A 20,866-nucleotide genomic window follows, 5' to 3' on the forward strand; every position below is an offset into this window, starting at 1 on the left:
AACTGCCTTGCCCCACCTCACCGTCCCCAGGTTGGCGTCTGAAAAAGAGCAACTCTTTATTCTTCTGTGTGTCTCTGAAACCAGAGCAGGACACATGCTCTCCTTTGCACAAAGCAGGACATAGGACTGCCCGGACTGGTAGAGTGTGAAGAATACTGGGTAAACAAGGGGTCCTGTGAAAAGCCTGCATTCCCCTTGAATTCTTGTGCTGACATTGCAGTCCTGAGGTTTTATAACAACTGGAGAATGGAGAATGAATAACTCAGTGGGATACAAGAGTCGAGTGCCAAAGGGCTTACACACAAGTTGATAAATCAGTATTAGAACCTTATCACATCACCTTCTGATTGATTCCATGGCGTTTGGGTAGGAATGGAGTGCTTACCATTGGCAAATGTATATGGGCCAATGTTCTAGGTCTGTAAGGGTTGGCTGATTGTAGAGCTACTTTAAAATTTAATCAGAAGGAGACGTTAATATGGATGGTGTACCTCCGCCAATTATAACAGAGCCCTTCACACAGTGAGCTTCGCTTCCTTGGACGGTGGCAAAGGATGACTACAAACATGCCTTCTTTTTACAAATGTATGTCTTCACTGAGTTTCCTGTTTCTTACCACCTCTCTTCTCCAGGAGCAGTATCAGTTTCTCTACAAAGCAGTCCTCAGCCTTGTGAGCACAAGGCAGGAAGAGAACCCGTCCACCTCTCTGGACAGTAATGGCGCGGCATTGGCTGATGGAAACATAGCCGAGAGTTTAGAGTCTTTAGTTTGACATGGAAAGGGGTGAGAAGGGTCCACATGTGAGCACTGCTTTCCTCCTTCTAAAATTAGACTGGAAAATCAGTTCACTTCTGTTATCTGTTTACTTCACATCACCTGACAGTTACTACCATGACGTAGGATTCTGCTGCCAAATTTACATCATTAACAATGTGTGCCTTTTTTGCGAAACTTCTTGTAATTCACTTATTGTGTTTAAACTAAAATGATTGAAATTTACAGTATTTCTAAGAATGGAATTGTGGTATCTTTTTTTCATATTGATTTTAACAGAAAATTTCAGTTTACAGATACTAGGAATTCCCAACTAGAATCCCAAACAGAAAACACGTTTGTTTTTAGTGTCAAATTTTTAGCTGTATTTGTAGCAATCATCGGGTTTGCTAGAAATATAACTTTTAATATAGTATACTGTAAATAAAACACCCTGTTCCCTATGATATTCAACATTTTACAACTGCAGTATTCACCTAATGTAGAAATAATCTAATACTTACTGTAAATACTGCTCTAGTGTCTCCATGGACCAAATTTATATTTATAATTGTAGATTTTTATATTTTACTACTGAGTCAGTTTTCTAGTTCTGTGTAATTATTTAGTTTAATGATACAGCTCATTATCTGGTCTTACTCTGTGAGTCTTCTTGATATTGTTTTATGTTGTGATTAACTGTTTTAGCATGTAATTTTAACTTTTATGGAAAATAAAAATACATTTGTTTTGAAGGAAGATGTTTTTATGAGAATAACACCTTACTTGACATTGTTTAAATGGTTTTTATCCAAGGCATTGCAAAAATAAATATAAGTATCACCATCAGTTTGTGTTTGCTTGTGGAGTACTGAGGCATGTGTAGAAGAAAATTATGGATATGTTCCCTCTGAAATGATGGACGTAAAAAAAGGTTGATGGGATGGGACAGTGTATAGAGTTGATTCCCAAACTGTGCAGTAAGGCCCACAGGAAACAGAATTGAACATCTGAGGACCGCAGAGCAGTGTGTACTAACACAGCACAATTACCCCTATTAAATTATTTGGTTCTTGTTATTCAGTCACTCAGTCGTGTCTGACTCTTTGTGACCCCATAGACTGTAGCCCACCCGGCTGCTCTGTCCATGAGATTCTCCAGGCAAGAATACTGCAGTGGGTACCCATTCACTTCTCCAGGGTATATTCCCGACCCAGGGATCTCCTGCCTAGCAGGCAGATTCTTTACTGTTTGAGCCACCAGGAAGCTTCAAGTTAGGACTTAACTCTGTGTTTTGTATTTCTTGTTAATTAAGTAAAATTAAGAATGAGTGTTCGGACTAAAAGAAAATTGGAAATAAGAAGTTATTAGATTAGCTGCCAGTGACTAACAAATATTTCTTCAGAACAGGCAGCTTTTCTCACTGGATCCTTTCCAGTAGAATTCAAGTCTGGTCAATATATTTCCAATACAATCACCAAGTGTAAACCATTGTAAAGAAGACTAATCTATACAAAAGATAAGACTAGCTACCTGCATGGCTATGCAAATTGTGCATTGCATCTACTGGGGAGCTAATCAAAGCACAAACATTGAACATGTATTAGGATAGGTATTTAATACAATTAATATTTATTATGTTATGATTAATATTATGACTTTTTCCATTAGACGATAAGTGTATTGTTCTAATTTACATATTTGATGACAATTTTTTGACAGAAGTACCTATGAGTACTTTTCTCTAATTCTCAAAAAGGCCTCATTTGGGTTAGTGGTAACCCTAACAACCCATGGTAAGGGAGGTTTTATAAATCAGAGATCTTCCCAAATTTTATAAAGTATCCTGGGTTTTTGAATGCTGATCAAATTTCAGTAGTACATCTTGTCACTTTAGGCAAGTCATTTATCTTTGTGAGACATATTTTCTCTTCTGTAAAGTCAGAGCTGGCCTAATGATAATTTTGGTCTCTTCTCTATAACTACTTTACAACTCTCCTTATGGAGCAGATACATCTATGACTTGCCTGAGAGGCATGGATCCTTGAGGAATCTTCCAAATGTATCCAAAACATTGAAAAATATCTCAGAGCTAAAATATCATTATCTTTAACGTAAATTTCAAGCAAATTATTATTGTGAAGAGTATTGCAAAAAAAAAAGAAAAACTAGTGTTTTTTAACATCTACTAGACATCAGGCTCTTACATTCTCTCAGACGCTTTATAACCATGCTGTGGGTTATTGTTGTCCTCAGTTTGTGGAAAAGGAGAGCTAGTATGTGGTAGAAGCAATCACACTGCTTCTCAGAGGAACTTCTAGTGTCTCATGAGTCTAGGACAAGGATAACTGGAAATATCAGTTTTGTCTGGAGGAGGCCAAAAACGGTAGAAAAATCTGGAAGATGTGAGCATTAAGCCTATCAAAAGATTTAGACCAGGGATTCACAAATGTAGCTCAAGGGCTAAATGCTTGTAATTGTAATCTATCCATCCATACCCAGATCCTACCACCACCACCTTTACTACTGAAATCCTTGCTGGACAGCTTTAATTGGAGGATAATTGCTTTACAATGTTGTGTTGGTTTCTGCTGTACAACACGGATCAGTCCACTCCCTCTTGAACCTCCCCCCACCCCGCCTCTTAGTCATCACAAAGCACTGAGCCGAGCTTCCTGTGCTATACAGTAACTTCCCACTAGCTATCTAGTTTACACACACATACATATATGTCAGTACTACTCTCTCAATTTGTCCCATCCTCTCCTTCCCCCGCTGTGTCCCCACAACTGTTCTCCACATTTGCATCTCTATTCCTGTCTTGCAGATAGGTTCATCAGTACCATTTTTCTAGATTCCACCGGTATGCTTTAGTATACGACTTGTTACTGAGAGCCAATGCAGTGTTTCTATCTACCTTTACTCAAACTTACTGGCGTTTCCTTTTCTAGCACTAGATCCTCCTCTTCAATCCTACCGCTTTATCACTTAAAGCCCAAACCAGTTGCTATATTATCTTAGTGGGTTCCCCTCCCACCCTAGTTCCCTAGTTCCCATGTCATCTGAGTGCTCTTCCAGACCGCAAGTGGAATCAACGCAACACAACGTTGTGATGTTCAGTTGCTCAGTCATGTCCGACTCTCTGTGACCCCATGGACTGCAGCATGCCAGGCTTCCCTGTCCTTCACCATCTGCCAGAGCTTGCTCAAACTCATTGAGTTGGTGATGCCATCCAATCATCTCGTCCTCTGCTGTCTCCTCTTCCTGTCTTCTGTCTTTCCCAGCATCACAGTCTTTTCTAGTGAGTCAGCTCTTCACATCAGGTGGCCAAAGTATTGAAGCTTCAGCTTCAGCATCAGTCCTTCCAATGAATATTCAACACAAGCATTATCTCCTAACTGATTATATTAAAATCAATGTTGTAATTAAAAAAAACTGCCATAACAGATATGTCTTTACTTACTTATAGATTATTGATCTCTCAGTTCAGTCGCTCAGTCGTGTCCGACTCTTTGCGACCCCATGAATCGCAGCACGCCAGGCCTCCCTGTCCATCACCATCTCCCGGAGTTCACTCAGACTCACATCCATCAAGTCCATGATGCCATCCAGCCATCTCATCCTCGGTCGTCCCCTTCTCCTCCTGCCCCCAGTTCCTCCCAGCATCAGAGTCTTTTCCAATGAGTCAACTCTTCGCATGAGGTGGCCAAAGTACTGGAGTTTCAGCTTTAGCATCATTCCTTCCAAAGAAATCCCAGGGTTGATCTCCTTCAGAATGGACTGGTTGGATCTCCTTGCAGTCCAAGGGACTCTCGAGTCTTCTCCAGCACCACAGTTCAAAAGCATCAATTCTTCGGCGCTCAGCCTTCTTCACAGTCCCAACTCTCACCTCCATACATGACCACAGGAAAAACCATAGCCTTGGCTAGACGGACCTTAGTCGGCAAAGTAATGTCTCTGCTTTTGAATATGCTGTCTAGGTTGGTCATCACTTTTCTTTCAAGGAGTAAGCATCTTTTAATTTCATGGCTGCAATCACCATCTGCAGTGATTTTGGAGCCCAGAAAAATAAAGTCTGACATTGTTTTCGTTGTTTCCCCATCTATTTCCCATGAAGTGATGGGACCAGATGCCATGATCTTTGTTTTCTGAATGTTGAGCTTTAAGCCAACTTTTTCACTCTCCTCTTTCACTTTCATCAAGAGGCTTTTTAGCTCCTCTTCACTTTCTGCCATAAGGGTGGTGTCATCTGCATATCTGAGATTATTGATATTTCTCCTGGCAATCTTGATTCCAGCTTGTGTTTCATCCCCCAGCCCTAATCTACTTTCTCCATATAGAGATTTAACAATTCTGGACATTTCATACAAATCAAATCACACAATATGTGGCTTTTCCTGCCTGGCTTCTTTCACTTGAAGTTTATCCATGTCGTGGTATGTATCAGTACCCAGTTTCTTTTTAATTGCTGAATAATATTCCATTGTCTGGATATGCCACATTTTGTTAATATGATGGGTATTTGACTTGTTTTTATTTCTGGCTGTTATGAATAATACCACTATAAACATCTGTTTACAAGTTGTGTGGATGCATTTTCATTTTTTCCTATAGCTAAGAGTGGAATTACTGGATAATATGGTGAAAGTGAGGTTGCTCAGACATGTCCAACTCTTTGCAACCCCATGGACTATAGCATACCAGCCTCCTCCGTCCATGGGATTTTCCAGGCAAAGGTACTGGAATGGGTTGCCATTTCCTTCTCCAGAGGATCTTCCTGACCCAGGGATCGAACCCAGGTCTCCCACATTGCAGGCAGACACTGTACTGTCTGAGCCACCAGGGAAGCCTCACCCTGCACCAGGGATAATATGGTAATTCTATGTTTAACCATTTGAGGAACTGCCAAACTGTTTCTCCAAGCAGCCATACCATTTTATATTTCTACCAGCAGTTTATGAGGGTTCCAATTTCTCCACATTTTCACCAACACTTACTATTTTTTCACAATAGCTATCCAGGTGACATTGAAGTGCTATCTCATTGTAGATTTGACTTCTATTTCCCTGATAGCTGACGTGCGTTAACCATCTTTTCATGTGCTCAGTGGCCTTTTGTATATCTTCTTTTGAGAACTGTCAATTCCAATCCTTTATCCTTTTTTTTTAAGTTAGGCTCTTTGACTTTTTATTGAATACAATAGTTCTCTATCTATTCAAGTTCTTCTTTTACCTGATATACAGTTTGCAACATTTTCTCATTCTGTGGCTTGTCTTTTGCCTTCTTGATGGTATTCTTAAAAGCACAGAAGGTTTTAATCCTGATGATATCCAATTTATCTATTTTCTTCCTTTTGTTGCTCGTGCTTTGGTGTCATTTATTTCAGAAGCCATTGCCTAATCGAAGGTCAGGAAGATTTACACCTGTGATTTCATCTAAAAGTGTTACAGTGTTTGCTCTTATATCTGGGTATTTGGTCCATTTTGAGATAAGTTTTATATGTGCTGTGAGGTAGGGAGTCCAACTTTATTCTTTTGCATGTGGATATCCAGTTGTTTCAGCACCATTTGATGAAAAGACTATTTTTCTCAACTGAATTGTCTTAGCACCTTTTTCAAAACTCAATAAGCATTACTTCTGAACTCTCATTCTATTTCTATTCTACACTTTTTTAAGAATTGTTTTCTTAATATCATTTTTGCTTTATTCATTGATACTGTATACCAGTACAATCAATTTTTGAATGTAATCCTGCAACTGATGAACTCATGTATTAGATCTAATGTTTTCTTAGATTATTCTTTTGCATTTTCTATGTATAAGATTATACCATCTGCAAACAGAGATAGTTTTACATCTCTTTCTAATATGGATGTCTTTTATTTCATTTTCTTGCCTAATTACCCCATCTAGACCTTCCAGTACAAACTGAATAGAAATGGCATGAGTGTACATCTCTGTCTTGTCCCTGATTTCAGGGGAGAATCTGTCAGTCTTTCATCCTTGAGTACGATATTAGCTCTGGGTTTTTCATAGGTACGCTTTATCAGGTTAAAGAATTCCCTTCTATTCCTAGTTTGTTGAGTGTTTTTTATCACAAAAGGATGTTGGATTTGTTAAGACTCTTTTCCTGTGCCTAATGAGCTGATCCTGTAGATTTTGATTTCATCTTACCTATTCCTTTTCTAAACATTAAAGAGGAAACTATCAGAAATGTCACTTTCTTAAATCATAATTTTACAAAAAGGCACAAATAGCATTATTGCAAAAGCTTGTAGACAGGTAATCTAGAAACATCCAGCTGAATCTGTCTGAAAAACAAAAGTAAAGCTGTGTGAAGAAATCTTCTTACTAAAAAGATAAAACTTCATCTGCTAATTATAGGAAAATATATTCTTGTAAGGAAAAAAGTTGCATAATAAGTTAACAAGAGGTACAAGCATTATCACTTTTACATACACATTAAAAAATACATGATAGAATTATTAAAGCTCTGATAATTACTGGCATTTCTTATAACAAATGTTTTCATATTAAAATAGAGATTTATATTTCAAAAACACCATTGTATTGACATATCAAAGCATATCATGCTTCATGTTTTAAAATATCACATTAACAAGCATGTTTACTGCACAGAAGTTCAGAGCTGTGTTGGCTGGGAAGATAAAATATAATTCTCAATTATAGTTTGATTGTGCTCTGTGTAGTATACATAATGCCTTCTGCTTTAATTCGCTCCAATATTGGTCCATAGATCTCCTTTGAAAAGGGTCCCATCAGGCCTTTAGCTTGAATTTCACCTAGAAAAAAGTAAGTTTGAAGATACCATTTTAAAGGTGGTAAGAATGGTTACACATTCTTCTTCTACAGCAAGAATTACCATATAGCAGTAAACTCCAAGTTAATGAATTGTTGGCAGCCTAGGGATTTTTTTTTAATGTAGCTTAAATATCTCCTACTAAATTATTACATAATCAACACACTGTAAGGGGTTCATGGAAAGCACAGCTGAACTTAGGGGCTGAGTCTGAATTTATACACCTAACTGCATTAACTACCAGATCAGAGAAAATAAGTATAAGAAGAAAAAAAACTTGTAAATCTAACTGGTCTGATTTGCTGATATCATTTTTTAACACCAACCCAATGAAATTACACCAATCTGAGGGAATTCCCTGGCGGTTCAGTGGTTAAGACTCCACACTTCCACTGTAGGAGGCATAGGTTTGAGTCCCAGTCTGGGAACTTAGATCCTACATGCTGCATGGTGTGGCAAAAAAAATAAAATATCTGAAACCAATCTGGTAACTTGGGCACTGGCATCTGTTAGGATGGCTGAAAGAATAAATTTGGGCACTTTCCTTAAAGGCCATGATGACCTCATCCCACATCACTTCTTCACTATGGTTCCTCAATAACTAGTAGGTAGTTTCACTGTATATAGACTAACATTCCCTCGTGGCTCAGTGGTAGAGAATCCACCTGCCAGTGCAGGAGACACAGGTTTGATCCCTGGCCCGGGAAGATGCCCTGGAGAAGGATATAGCAAACCACTCCCATATTCTTGCCTGGAAAATTCTACAGACAGGTGAGGGGGGGTGGGCTGCAGTCCATAGGGTCACAAAGAGTTGGACACAACTTAGCAACTAAACAACAACATGCTACTATTGATATATCTTCTCTTTATTTCACATTTATATGCTTTGATGTTTTTTATTCCCTTCACACCTTTACAAGGACAAAATGAGGTGTTATATTCAGAGATAAGCTTACTGAAAGCATATATGACCTTAAGGAAAGTTGAAATTTGAATTCTTTTAGTTCAAAACATATACTGAACATTGACAGTATATTAAAATATGAAGATTAATAAAACATGGCTTATATTTTTGAAGATCTGGAAGAGACTACCGTCTGCTATTTCAGTGTTGCTGCTGCTACTGCTGCTGCTAAGTCGCTTCAGTCGTGTCTGACTCTGTGTGACCCCATAGACGGCAGCCCACCAGGCTTCCCTGTCCCTGGGATTCTCCAGGCAAGAACACTGGAGTGGGTTGCCATTTCCTTCTCCAATGCATGAAAGTGAAAAGTGAAAGTGAAGTCACTCAATACAAAAAAGGGAAAAAGGAAAGAAAAGAAGGCAGTTAATATTCCCTGGGAACCCCTTCTATGTGATAGGAGGTTTATGTATTATTTCACTTTGATGTCATACAACCCTATGAATTAGTGATGACAATTTCCCCACTTTACAGATGAACTCTGATGCAGAGATTCTAAGTAACTGGCATTCCATCCCTCAGCCATCTTGGGGCTTACATGGAATAGAAATCAGGTCTAACTCCAAAGCCCATGTTTTTTACTCATCACAGGGTGATCTCCCAGTCAGCCAGAACTTGGATCTTCTGAACTGGCTCACTTTTAGTGAAAGCCAGTATCATACTGAAGACTAATTATTTGATTAGTCTTGGTATCATCCAGGTGTTGAATGACTTGGAGATAACATGGAGACAGAGTTGGTCCTTCAATGAAAGAACTTACCATCAAGTAACATCTTGGCTGCCATAGCAGTGGGTAACCCCACAGTTTTAGCCATGGCTGAAAAACCATTGACATCCCCATAAACCACAAGATCAATAGTTTTATTTTCTAAATGTCCAGAAGGATGTCTGATTCCAAAGCTGTCTCTCATCACAATCATATCTTTCTCTCCAGGACCTTAAAATTAATAAATATACATTTGAAAATGTCATTATCGTTACAATTCCAATACCATATTTCATCCCCCTGCTCCTCCCCTTCTGCTTTGAAATTTTCCTTCCCATTATGTATATCCTTAAATAATTAGATATACTGCTTTGTAGCCCAAAGGACAAATTAAAAATTCAAGGAAATGATGACTCTGACCAGATTCCTCTGTGCAGACTGGTCTCACTGTAACCCAGTTACAGACATGAGAGTACTGCTGGAGAGGCCATCCTCTCTTCTCCCCAGAATGCTGCTTCAGCATTCCCTTAATGTGTCAAAAATTAAAAGGAAAACTAATCATGGTTTCCTTTGCCATGTTTTCAAGTTCACTGTTGCTTAGTAGTTCTCTTATTCTTTCTTCTGGAGAAATAACCCTAGTGCTCTTTCCCTGACATCACGTTTGTCCATGCCCACTGTGTGACTCCTGCCAATCTAATTCACTGGCTCTTAAGATCCTTCTTCGGGGATATTCAGCTCACAGGCTATGGCCTACCATAGGAAAGTTTCACAGCCAGATGCTTGGAGAGGGCATCCACGAGAGACTCGGCCTGAGGGACTTGTTCATCCCCGAGTAGGCCCAACCTGAGAAGAATAAGAGATGGCTGTGTTAATTTCAAGACCTACATATACGCTCACTTGGGAAGCAGAAGGGAACACTCATTGGATTTCATCTTGAAAGGGCAGAATCGTAAGATGACAGCTGAAGTTATAGGACTCCCAAGTTACTGTAAAATAATAACAGTAATGTTTTCACCTTTAGAATCATCCCCAGACTCTCCCATGAGTGCTCCCTGGAGCCAGATCTGACATACCATCAGTGCACACTGTTGCCAAGCTTCTCCTGAGATTAACTTACAGGTTGGTTGTTCCATGTGAAGGATACCAGCAGAATGTGTATTTTAAAGTAGTTAAAGAAGAGTAGGAGAATCTCCTACAGGAGAGAAAAAATGCCCCACCTTTCTCAAAAACTGAGTAGTGATGTTTCTCAAAAATAAGTATTTCTCAAGTTATAATTGCCATTGAATTCCTCTCTCTACATACTTTTCAATCCCCTTATGAACGTAGTATACGAAGAGTTGGCTCATTGGAAAAGACTCTGATGCTGGGAGGGATTGGGGGCAGGCGGAGAAGGGGACGACAGAGGATGAGATGGCTGGATGGCATCACGGACTCGATGGACGTGAGTCTGAGTGAACTCCGAGAGATGGTGATGGACAGGGAGGCCTGGCATGCTGCGATTCATGGGGTTGCAAAGAGTCGGACACGACTGAGCGACTGAACTGAACTGAACACAGTATGGTAATCTCTCTACAACGGGCCAACATTAGAGCAGTAAATTCATCAAAGACAATGTGAAATGTCTGTTTCTATCTTGACCTTTTTTTGACTAGAAAGAACTAAGTGATCATGGATCCAGTGTTTTGCTTTAGGTTGACTGGTTCATGCCTACCATTTGAGAGCCTCCAGCTGGGTTGTGTCTCCTTCCAGTTTCTTAAAGACAGCTTCCTTAAGCACATCACATTTGGAAGAGGATGAAATCCCAACTAGATCACAGAGGAGTTCTTTCTGGTTAAAAAAACAAAGACACAACTTCTAAGTTCCAAATAGAATAAAAAATACGTTTAGAGATTATCCTAGGAAGACACCGGACCTCAAATTGTAAATTAGAGATAATTAGCTGCCGTCTATGTGGTCGCACAGAGTCGGACACGACTGAAGCGACTTAGCAGCAACAGCAGCAGAAACAGTAAATTGTGGCACACACATGTGATACATGTCTGCACACCTACACATCAATACATGCATGGTATTTTAGAATGATATTTCAGCGATAAGAATGAGTCATAACACCAAATCAACACCAAAAGAGTAATATCATATTTATGATCACTTTGCCTGCCTTTGCAGATCCTCTTCATCACCCTTCACCCATTATCCCTTGCCCTCCAGAAGTCTAGGATTTGGTATTCTTGTTTTGGCCAGGATAGAGTGGAAGGATCTTTGCTGTGGTTGCTAGTAGCAACCACGATTCTTTTGTAAGTTCAGGAAATGAGGGAGATTGTGCAGATAATAAAATCTCAAGGAAGAACAGTTAAACAGTGGTCATAGCTTTATCCACTTTCTAAACAAGACTTTCTCCAGGCTGTGCTCTAGATTAAAGATCAACAAGCTTGCTCAGCAAGGGAAGAAGGTGGGACAAATGGGAAGAGTGGAGATATATATATATGTATATATATATATATATATATATATATATATATAGCTCATAGCCTACGGCCTACCATAGGAAAGTTTCATACTACGTATACACTACCATCTGTAAAATATTCCTAGCAGGAAGTTGCTATATAGCACGGGGAGCTCAGTTTGGTGCTCTGTGATGACCTAGGTGGGGGGATGGGGGTTGGTAGGGAGAAACAAGAGGGAGAGGATATGTGTATACATGAAGCTGATTTACTTTGTTGTGCAGCAGCAACTAATACAACACTGTAAGGCAATTATCTTTCAATTAAAAATCAAAAGCCTTCCCACAAAGAGGAAAAAAAAAAAAAACTAGTTCACAGACCAAAGTGAGCTCACCACCTGGCTTTGTAAATAAAAACTTTTATTGAAACATAGTCATGCTCATTTTTTTATGAGCAGTCTGAACTGAGTAGCCTGACAGAGACCGTGTGACCCATAAAAGCCTAGAAAAGTTACAATCTGGTCTTTTACAAAAAAAAAAAAAAACCAGTTTGCCAGCCCCTGTTCTAAACTGTAGCTGCCAAGAGAAGGGGACCAGCCCCAACAATGCTTGTACCAACCTTCCCAATCAAATTGCCTCAACATCAGATTCATTCCATGGATATTTATTCACTTCTGTCCAACAAGCTAATTTATGAAAGCTGAAACTTAGATTGAAAAAACTTTCATATACACAAAAAATGAGAATTTAAAAGCAACCAGCTAATAAGAATACCACAGCTTCACTGGGAGACATGGGATTAGCAGTACAGATTCTTATCTCCTTGGGACAGAATTTCTGGCATCTGTATTGAAATATGGGCATGTTAATTTAAGTTGGACAACCAGTTGGTAACAAATTAATTCTTGGCAGTTAGTGGAAGCTTTACTTTACATTCAGTTCCAAGTCTCCAGGGCTTCCCTGATAGCTCAGCTGGTAAAGAATCCACCTGCAATGTGGGAGACCTGGGTTCGATCCCTGGGTTAGGAAGATCCCCTGGAGAAGGGAAAGGCTACCGACTCCAGTATTCTGGCCTGGAGAATTCCATGGACTGTATAGTCTATGGGGTCGCAAAGAGTTGGACACGACTGAGCGACTTCCACTCACTCCAAGTCTCCAAAGTTCCTTCTAACCCTGAGACTCTAGGATTTAAATACAATACAGATATGTGCATAAACTCAGTACTTAAAAACTCAAATTCCTCATGGTTACAAATGGTCAAATGAAAGACCTAATTTGGGCATTGGGAATCAGTTCTGGAATACCACCAGGAGCTCTCCTGCCTTCCCAGGTTCAGGAGGCCCTAGCTTAACTCTCATCAATGGGGCCAGCACTCAGACAAGCGGCAGAGCCCAGAGCCCAACGCAGAGGGCAAGCCCATCTCTCTCAGGGCTGAGGGGGCAATCAAGTGGTACGAGTTGCTACAGGAAATAGGCCCCATGGGTCAGCCTCCTTGTCCTCTCCATCCTCCCAAAATAGTGAAGGGAAAGGGGGTTTTGGAACTAGGACTTAACTTCCTGCACATACACCATAGGATGGGTTCTTTGCTGGTCAAAACCCCCGTGCAAACCTGACCATTTCAGAAGGCATTTCTGAAGAGCAGCAGACAATGTGTAATTCCAGAGCCACTCACCCAGGTGAGCGGATTGGCATCAGGTTGAAGGGCAGGAAACGCATCTCTGTTTATGAGACCCAGCTTCACAAATCCACTCAAAGCTTTGGCATACCCCTGTAACAAGAGTTGGTAAGCAACACATGAAAATGTCTTTAAAATTGTTTTTTAATTCTTTTGAAAAGAAGAATCTGTCTTCATAATTCACTTCGAAAACTGACAGAAGATAGCCATTTGTATTGCTAGCACTGATGCAGCCACCCTTTGGTTCAAACCAAAATCAGTAGTGTAACAACCATTCCACTGGTTTACTTAAGAGAACTTGCGAAACAGGGTCTTTACCTTTTCTTGGTAACATGTGAGTGGTGCTTTTCTGACAGCATAAAAGCAAATTTCCTCTTGTGTTACACACTCAAGTCAGCAGAATTATATTTAACAGAACAGTTGTCCTCTCTTTTATAATGGAAGAAGGAGCATGTAAGAATATCCCCCAAAGCAGAAAATCCATTCCACTCCTTGAGTCATTATTCTAATGCAAATAAGGAGCAGGGGGAAAAGTAAGAATTCGAAATATCTAAAATGTCACCACTGATAAAAATTCCTCATGGGTCCTTCATTCTTGTAGGACAGGCCAAAGTTCTTGGCATGAAACCCATGCCAATACACCCCTCCAGTCTGACTCAACTAATGATCTTCTCCACCACTCACATTCCCTAAATAAGCTGCTGGGCTCTTCCAGAGACATGGGCCTTGGTGCACACTGCCTGTGCCTGGAATGTGGTAACACCTCTTTATCACTTATGAAATGTTTACTTTTAAGACCCAGTTCAGTGCATCTGAACTTACTGCTAGATAAGTGGGCACTTCCTTCTGCTCTGGGTTCCTGCAGTATTTTGTGCATACCTCTACAATGGCACTTAACACAAACTGCAATTCACTGTCTATTCAGCTGCTGAACTGTAGGCATAGAAAGTATCTGTGTCCTTCATCCCCATGCCCTCACCCCATTATCCATCATCCAGTATGCTAAAACAAAAACAAGTGACAGGATGCATGGATTCTGAATGATAATAAAGTGAAGGAAGATCATAATGTATGTTCTCTTGGGAGCAAATCATGGTAGGGGGAGGGTGGAATGAGAAAGTCAAAATAAGGGGCTTTATAGCCACTGAAGTTAGAGAGAGAGAATAGAAGGATGAGGAGGAAGAGAAGGAAGAGGAGGAAGAAGAGAAAGGCAGGAAATTATTTCAGAAAGCAATAAAGTTATTAAGATATAGTTTCTGTTGCCATTGGATATTTCACCATTTAATGTGTGGATTTTCACATTTCTGATAAGCTGTACTACTCAAACTGTGTAAAGGTTACTAATTAAAGAATTCACATTCATTTGCTCTAACCCAATGTAAATACAGTTCAAAGAGGAGAAACAAAAAAGCAGTAATTCCAGCTTGCTTCTAGGATCTGATAAATGCTGGAGTGCTCTTCTTCCAAAATCTCAGATACTGAGACGTGTCTGAGCTATTTCTCAATCTCAGAAATATATTTTTATGGTGACCTCTTGAGATGAATTTATTATGTATATTCACTTATCAGTAAGTCCTTAGCAAATTACTGTGCTTAGGGCTGAGGCCACAGACATGAAGTATGCATTCCCAACCCATGAAGACACTACAGTCCAGGAGAAGGCTCCAATAAGACAAATGAATGAGTCCTGGTCCATAGAGAGCAAAACCACGACCACTGAAGACTGCCCTACAATGGGCTAGCATAGCTATGGGAGCACCAAGGAGGACTCACATAGATTGGGGGGAGGGGAGTCAAGGAGAGGAGTTAAGATACCATGAGAAGGTGATATTAAGCTGGGTCTAGAAGGACTCATGTGATAAGCACGTGCAGGGAAAAAGTCAAAGTCTCCTGATCATATTTGGGTGACAGGGTCTCATCTCTAACACTGGAAAGAACATTCTGGCTACTTGAAGGGTTGCTGACATTGCTCAGGGTGATGGCCCTCATGGATATGAAATCTGTGACATCTTTCATTCTCTCAGGTTCGGTGGGGTGGTTCTCACCCCTACACATTCTTGAGAGCTTTAGTTTATTCTTAAATCTCTTAAAATCCTCTATTTTGGGATCTATACATTTTACCAGAGATTATATACCTAAAGTTATCAGATGCTTAGGGGTGGTGACTGAGAGCACCAGGCTGTGATGGCGCAGGAGCGGCCAAGAGGAGCTATCCCACATCCGAGGTCAGGGGCGGCAGCCAAGAGGAGCTACCCCACGTCCAAGGAGCTGTGGCTGCGTGGGCGCAGGAGGGCTGAGAGGAGCTACTCCACGTTCAAGGTCATGAGGGGCAATGTCGTCCAAGGTAAGGAGCAGTGGCTGCGCTTTGCTGGAGCAGCCGTGAAAAGATACCCCACATCCAAGGTAAGAGAAACCCAAGTAAGATGGTAGGTGTTACTAGAGGGCATCAGAGGGCAGACACACTGAAATGATATTCACAGAAAACTAGCCAATCTGATCAAATGGACCACAGCCTTGTCTAACTCAATGAAACGAAGCCATGCTGTGTGGGACCACCCAAGAAGGACGGGTCATGGTGGAGAGGTCTGACAGAATGTGGTCCACCAGAGAAGGGAATGGCAAAACCATTCAGTATTCTTGCCTTGAGAACCCCATGAACAGTATGAAAAGGCAAAATGATAGGATACCAAAAGAAGAACTCCCCAGGTCGGTAAGTGCCCAATATGCTACTGGAGATCAGTAGCATAGAAATAGTAGAAATAACTCCAGAAAGAATGAAGGGATGGAGCCAAAGCAAAAACAATACCCGGTTGTGGATGTGACTGGTGATGGAAGCAAGGTCCGATGCTGTAAAGAGCAATATTGCATAGGAACCTGGAATGTCAGGTCTGTGAATCAAGGTAAATTGGAAATGGTCAAACAGGAGATGGCAAGAGTGAATGTCGACATTCTAGGAATCAGTGAACTAAAATGGACTGGAATGGGTGAATTTAACTCAGATGACCATTATATCTACTACTGTGGGCAGGAATCCCTCAGAAGAAATGGAGCAGCTATCATGGTCAACAAGAGTCCAAAATGCAGTACTTGGATGCAGTCTCAAAAACGACAGAATGATCTCTGTTCATTTCCAAGGCAAACCATTCAATATCATGGTAATCCAAGCCTATGCCCCAAGCAGTAATGCTGAAGAAGCTGAAGTTGAACAGTTCTATGAAGACCTACAAGACCTTTTAGAACTAACACCCAAAACAGATGTCCTTTTTATTATAGGGGACTGGAATGCAAAAGTAGGAAGTCAAGAAACATCTGGAGTAACAGGCAAATTTGGCCTTGGAATACAAAATGAAGCAGAAAGTGAAAGACAGTGAAAGTGAAATCGTTCAGTCATGTCCGACTCTTTGCAACCCCATGGACGATAACCTACCAGGCTCCGCGGTCCATGGGATTTTCCAGGCAAGAATACGGGAGTGGGCTGCCATTTCCTTCTCCAGGGATCTTCCCAACCCGGGGAATGAACCTGGGTCTCCTGCATTGCAGACAGACGCTTTACTGTCTGAGCCACTAGGGAAGCCCAAAATGAAGCAGGGCAAAGGCTAATAGAGTTTTGCTAAGAGAACACACTGGTCATAGCAAACACCCTCTTCCAACAACACAAGAGAAGACTCTACACATGGACATCACCAGACGGTCAACACCGAAATCAGACTGATTATGTTCTTTGCAGCCAAAGATGGAGAAGCTCTATAGAGTCAACAAAAACAAGACCGGGAGCTGACTGGCTCAGATCATGCACTCCTTATTGCCAAATTCAGACTTAAATTGAAGAAAGTGGGGAAAATCACTAGACCATTCAGGTATGACCTAAATCAAATCCGTTATGATTATACAGTGGAAGTGAGAAATAGATTTAAGGGACTAATCTGATAGACAGAGTGCCTGATGAACTATGAACGGAGGTTCATGACATTGTAGAGGAGACAGGGATCAAGACCATGGAAAAAAAAATGCAAAAAAGCAAAATGGCTGTCTGAGGAGGCCTTACAAACAGCTGTGAATAGAAGAGAAGCAAAAAGCAATGGAGAAAAGGAAGGATATAAGCATCTGAATGTAGAGTTCCAAAGAATAGCAAGGAGAGATAAGAAAGCCGTCCTCACTGATCAATGCAAAGAAACAGAGGAAAACAACAGAATGAGAAAGACTAGAGATCTCTTGAAGAAAATTAGAGATACCAAGGGAACATTTCATGCAAAGATGGGCTCAATAAAGGACAGAAATGATATGGACTTAACAGAAGTAGAAGATATTAAGAAGAGGTGGGAAGAATACACAGAAGAACTGTACAAAAAAGATCTTTACAACCCAGATAATCACAATGGTGTGATCACTCACCTAGAGCCAGACATCCTGGAATGTGAAGTCAAGTGGGCCTTAGAAAGCACCACTACGAACAAAGCTAGTGGAGGTGATGGAATTCCAGTTGAGCTATTTCAAATCCTGAAAGATGATGTTGTGAAAGTGCTGCACTCAATACGCCAGCAATTTGGAAAACTCAGCATTGGCCACAGGACTAGAAAAGGTCAGTTTTCATTCCAATTCCAAAGAAAGGCAATGCCAAAGAATGCCCAAACTACCGCACAATTGCACTCATCTCACACACTAGTAAAGTAATGCTCAAAATTCTCCAAGCCAGACTTCAGCAATACGTGAACAATGAACTTTCAGATGTTCAAGCTGGTTTTAGAAAAGGCAGAGGAACCAGAGATCAAATTGCCAACATCTGCTGCATCATGGAAAAAGCAAGAGGGTTCCAGAAAAACATCTATTTCTGCTTTATTGACTATGCCAAAGCCTTTGACTGTGTGGATCACAATAAACTGTGGTAAATTCTGAAAGACATGGGAATACCAGACCACCTGACCTGCCTCTTGAGAAACCTACATGCAGGTCAGGAAGCAACAGTTAGAACTGGACATGGAACAACAGACTGGTTCCAAATAGGAAAAGGAATATGTCAAGGCTGTATATTGTCACCCTGCTTATTTAACTTATATACAGAGTGCATCATGAGAAACACTGGAGAAGGCTGGAGGAAGCACAAGCTGGAATCACAATTGCTGGGAAAAATATCAATAACCTCAGATATGCAGATGACACCACCCTTATGGCAGAAAGTGGAGAGGAGCTAAAAAGCCTCTTGATGAAAGTGAAAGAGGAGAGTGAAAAAGTTGGCTTAAAGCTCAACATTCAGAAAACTAAGATCATGGCATCTGGTCCCATCACTTCATGGGAAAGAGATGGGGAAACAGTGGAAACAGTGTCAGACTTTATTTTGGGGGCTCCAAATTCACTGCAGATAGTGATTGCAGCCATGAAATTAAAAGGCGCTTACTCCTTGGAGGGAAAGTTATGACCAACCTAGATAGCATATTCAAAAGCAGAGACATTACTTTGCCAACAAAGGTCCATCTAGTCAAGGCTATGGTTTTTCTAGTGGTCATATATGGATGTGAGAGTTGGACTATGAAGAAAGCTGAGCACTGAAGAATTGATGCTTTTGAACTGTGTTGTTGGAGAAGACTCTTGAGAGTCCCTTGGACTGCAAGGAGATCCAACCAGTCCATTCTGAAGGAGATCAACCCTGGGTATTCTCTGGAAGGACTGATGCTGAAGCTGAAACTCCAATACTTTGGCCACCTCATGCGAAGAGTTGACTCATTGGAAAAGACCCTGATGCTGGGAGGGATTTGAGGCATGAGGAGAAGGGGATGGCAGAGGATGAGATGGCTGGATGGCATCACCGACTCGATGGACGTGAGTTTGGGTAAACTCTTGGAGTTGGTGATGGACAGGGAGGCCTGGCGTGCTGTAGTTCATGGGGTCGCAAAGAGTTGGACACCACTGAGCGACTGAAGTGACTGAACTGACTAACTGATCAGAAAGTCCTAACTCCTGAATCCCCTGAAAAAAATAGTCCCTACTTACCGTCTTAGAAGAAGAAGAAAACAGAATCAAGAATCTGCCAGACCTGGGGAGGGCATGACTTCACTTCCCACTAGAATTTATCCTGTGCCTAAAGGCTTATGAAACGTCCATGGTTCTTTTATCTACTTAAGATGTTATCACTGACAATTCATTTAGTTCCCAGATAGTGAGGAAATCATACTCATGAGAGCACAGGTTCCAGGAAATCTCACAGGGCAGTGAGATCTGAAATCAGATCCCTAAGTTTTAGAGATCTATGTATTTTAGCTATGTTAGTTATACAGGGTTGAATATGTACCCTTCATAATTCTTGGCCACTCAGGACCTCAAAGACCTCATGCGAATCTTTGCAAATGTAATTAGTTAAGGATCTCAGTATTTAGGGTGGGTCCTAAATACAGTGACTGGGGTCCTGGTAAGAAGAGGACAGGACACAGTACCACAAGCAAGAGAAGATGACATGAAGATGGAGGCAAAGATGGGACCAATACGTCTACAACTTAAAGAACATCAGGAACTGCCTGCAATCACTGGAAGTGAGCTGAGAGTGGCAAGAGAAGGTTTCCAAACTTCCAGAAGACCCAAACCTTGCACACACTCTGTTGAGAGGATACATTTCTGTTGTTAAAACTTTCATAGTAATTTGTTATAACAGCCCTAGGAAATCATTATCAGTTCAGTTCAGTTCAGTTGCTCAGTCGTGTCGGACTCTTTGTGACCCCATGAATCAGCACGCCAGGCCTCCCTGTTCATCACCATCTCCCAGAATTCACTCAAACTCATGTCCATTGAGTCGGTGATACCATCCAGACATCTCATCCTCTGTCGTTCCCTTCTCGTCCTGCCCCCAATCCCTCCCAGCCTCAGAGTCTTTTCCAATGAGTCAACTCTTCGCATGAGGTGGCCAAAGTACTGGAGTTTCAGCTTTAGCATCATTCCTGCCAAAGAACACCAAGGACCAATCTCCTTCAGAATGGACTGGTTGGATCTCCTTGCAGTCCAAGGGACTCTCAAGAGTCTTCTCCAACACCACAGTTCCAAAACATCAATTCGTCGGCACTCAGCATTCTTCACAGTCCAAATTTCACATCCATACATGACCACTAGAAAAACCATAGCCTTGACTAGATGGACCTTTGTTGGCAAAGTAATGTCTCTGCTTTTTAATATGCTATCTAGGTTGGTCATAATTTTTCTTCCAAGGAGTAAGTGCCTTTTAATTTCATGGCTGCAATCACCTTCTGCAGTGATTTTGGAGCCCCCCAAAACAAAGTCTGCCACTGTTTCCAATGTTTCTCCATATATTTGCCATGAAGTGATGGGAGTAGATGCCATGATCTTAGTTTTCTGAATGTTGAGCTTTAAGCCAACTTTTTCACTCTCCTCTTTCACTTTCATCAAGAAGCTTTTGAGTTCCTCTTCACTTTCTGCCATAAGGGTGGTGTCATCTGCATATCTGAGGTTATTGATATTTCTCCCGGCAATCTTGATTCCAGCTTGTGCTTCTTCCAGTCCAGCGTTT

General features: G+C 41.0%; 2 protein-coding genes across 2 annotated transcripts in view; one reads left to right on the forward strand and one right to left on the reverse strand.

Annotated features, from left to right (window-relative positions):
- Positions 1-773, forward strand: part of PTPRZ1 (protein tyrosine phosphatase receptor type Z1) — a 201,056-nt gene extending 200,283 nt beyond the window's left edge. Inside the window, exon 30 of the mRNA XM_052638631.1 lies at positions 633-773. Within this exon, the coding sequence (XP_052494591.1) occupies positions 633-773 (141 nt within the window). The remainder of the gene's footprint in view (positions 1-632) is intronic.
- A 6,467-nt stretch (positions 774-7,240) lies between these two features.
- AASS (aminoadipate-semialdehyde synthase) overlaps positions 7,241-20,866 on the reverse strand; it is a 79,824-nt gene continuing 66,198 nt past the window's right edge. Inside the window, exons 20-24 of the mRNA XM_052638780.1 lie at positions 13,357-13,452; positions 10,950-11,065; positions 9,993-10,081; positions 9,293-9,469; positions 7,241-7,557 (exon numbers count right to left, since the gene is read on the reverse strand). Coding sequence (XP_052494740.1) covers positions 7,439-7,557; positions 9,293-9,469; positions 9,993-10,081; positions 10,950-11,065; positions 13,357-13,452 — 597 coding nt within the window. The 3' untranslated portion in view covers positions 7,241-7,438. The remainder of the gene's footprint in view (positions 7,558-9,292; positions 9,470-9,992; positions 10,082-10,949; positions 11,066-13,356; positions 13,453-20,866) is intronic.

Source organism: Budorcas taxicolor, chromosome 4, assembly GCF_023091745.1.
Source record: "Budorcas taxicolor isolate Tak-1 chromosome 4, Takin1.1, whole genome shotgun sequence".
NCBI classification, from domain to species: domain Eukaryota; kingdom Metazoa; phylum Chordata; class Mammalia; order Artiodactyla; family Bovidae; genus Budorcas; species Budorcas taxicolor.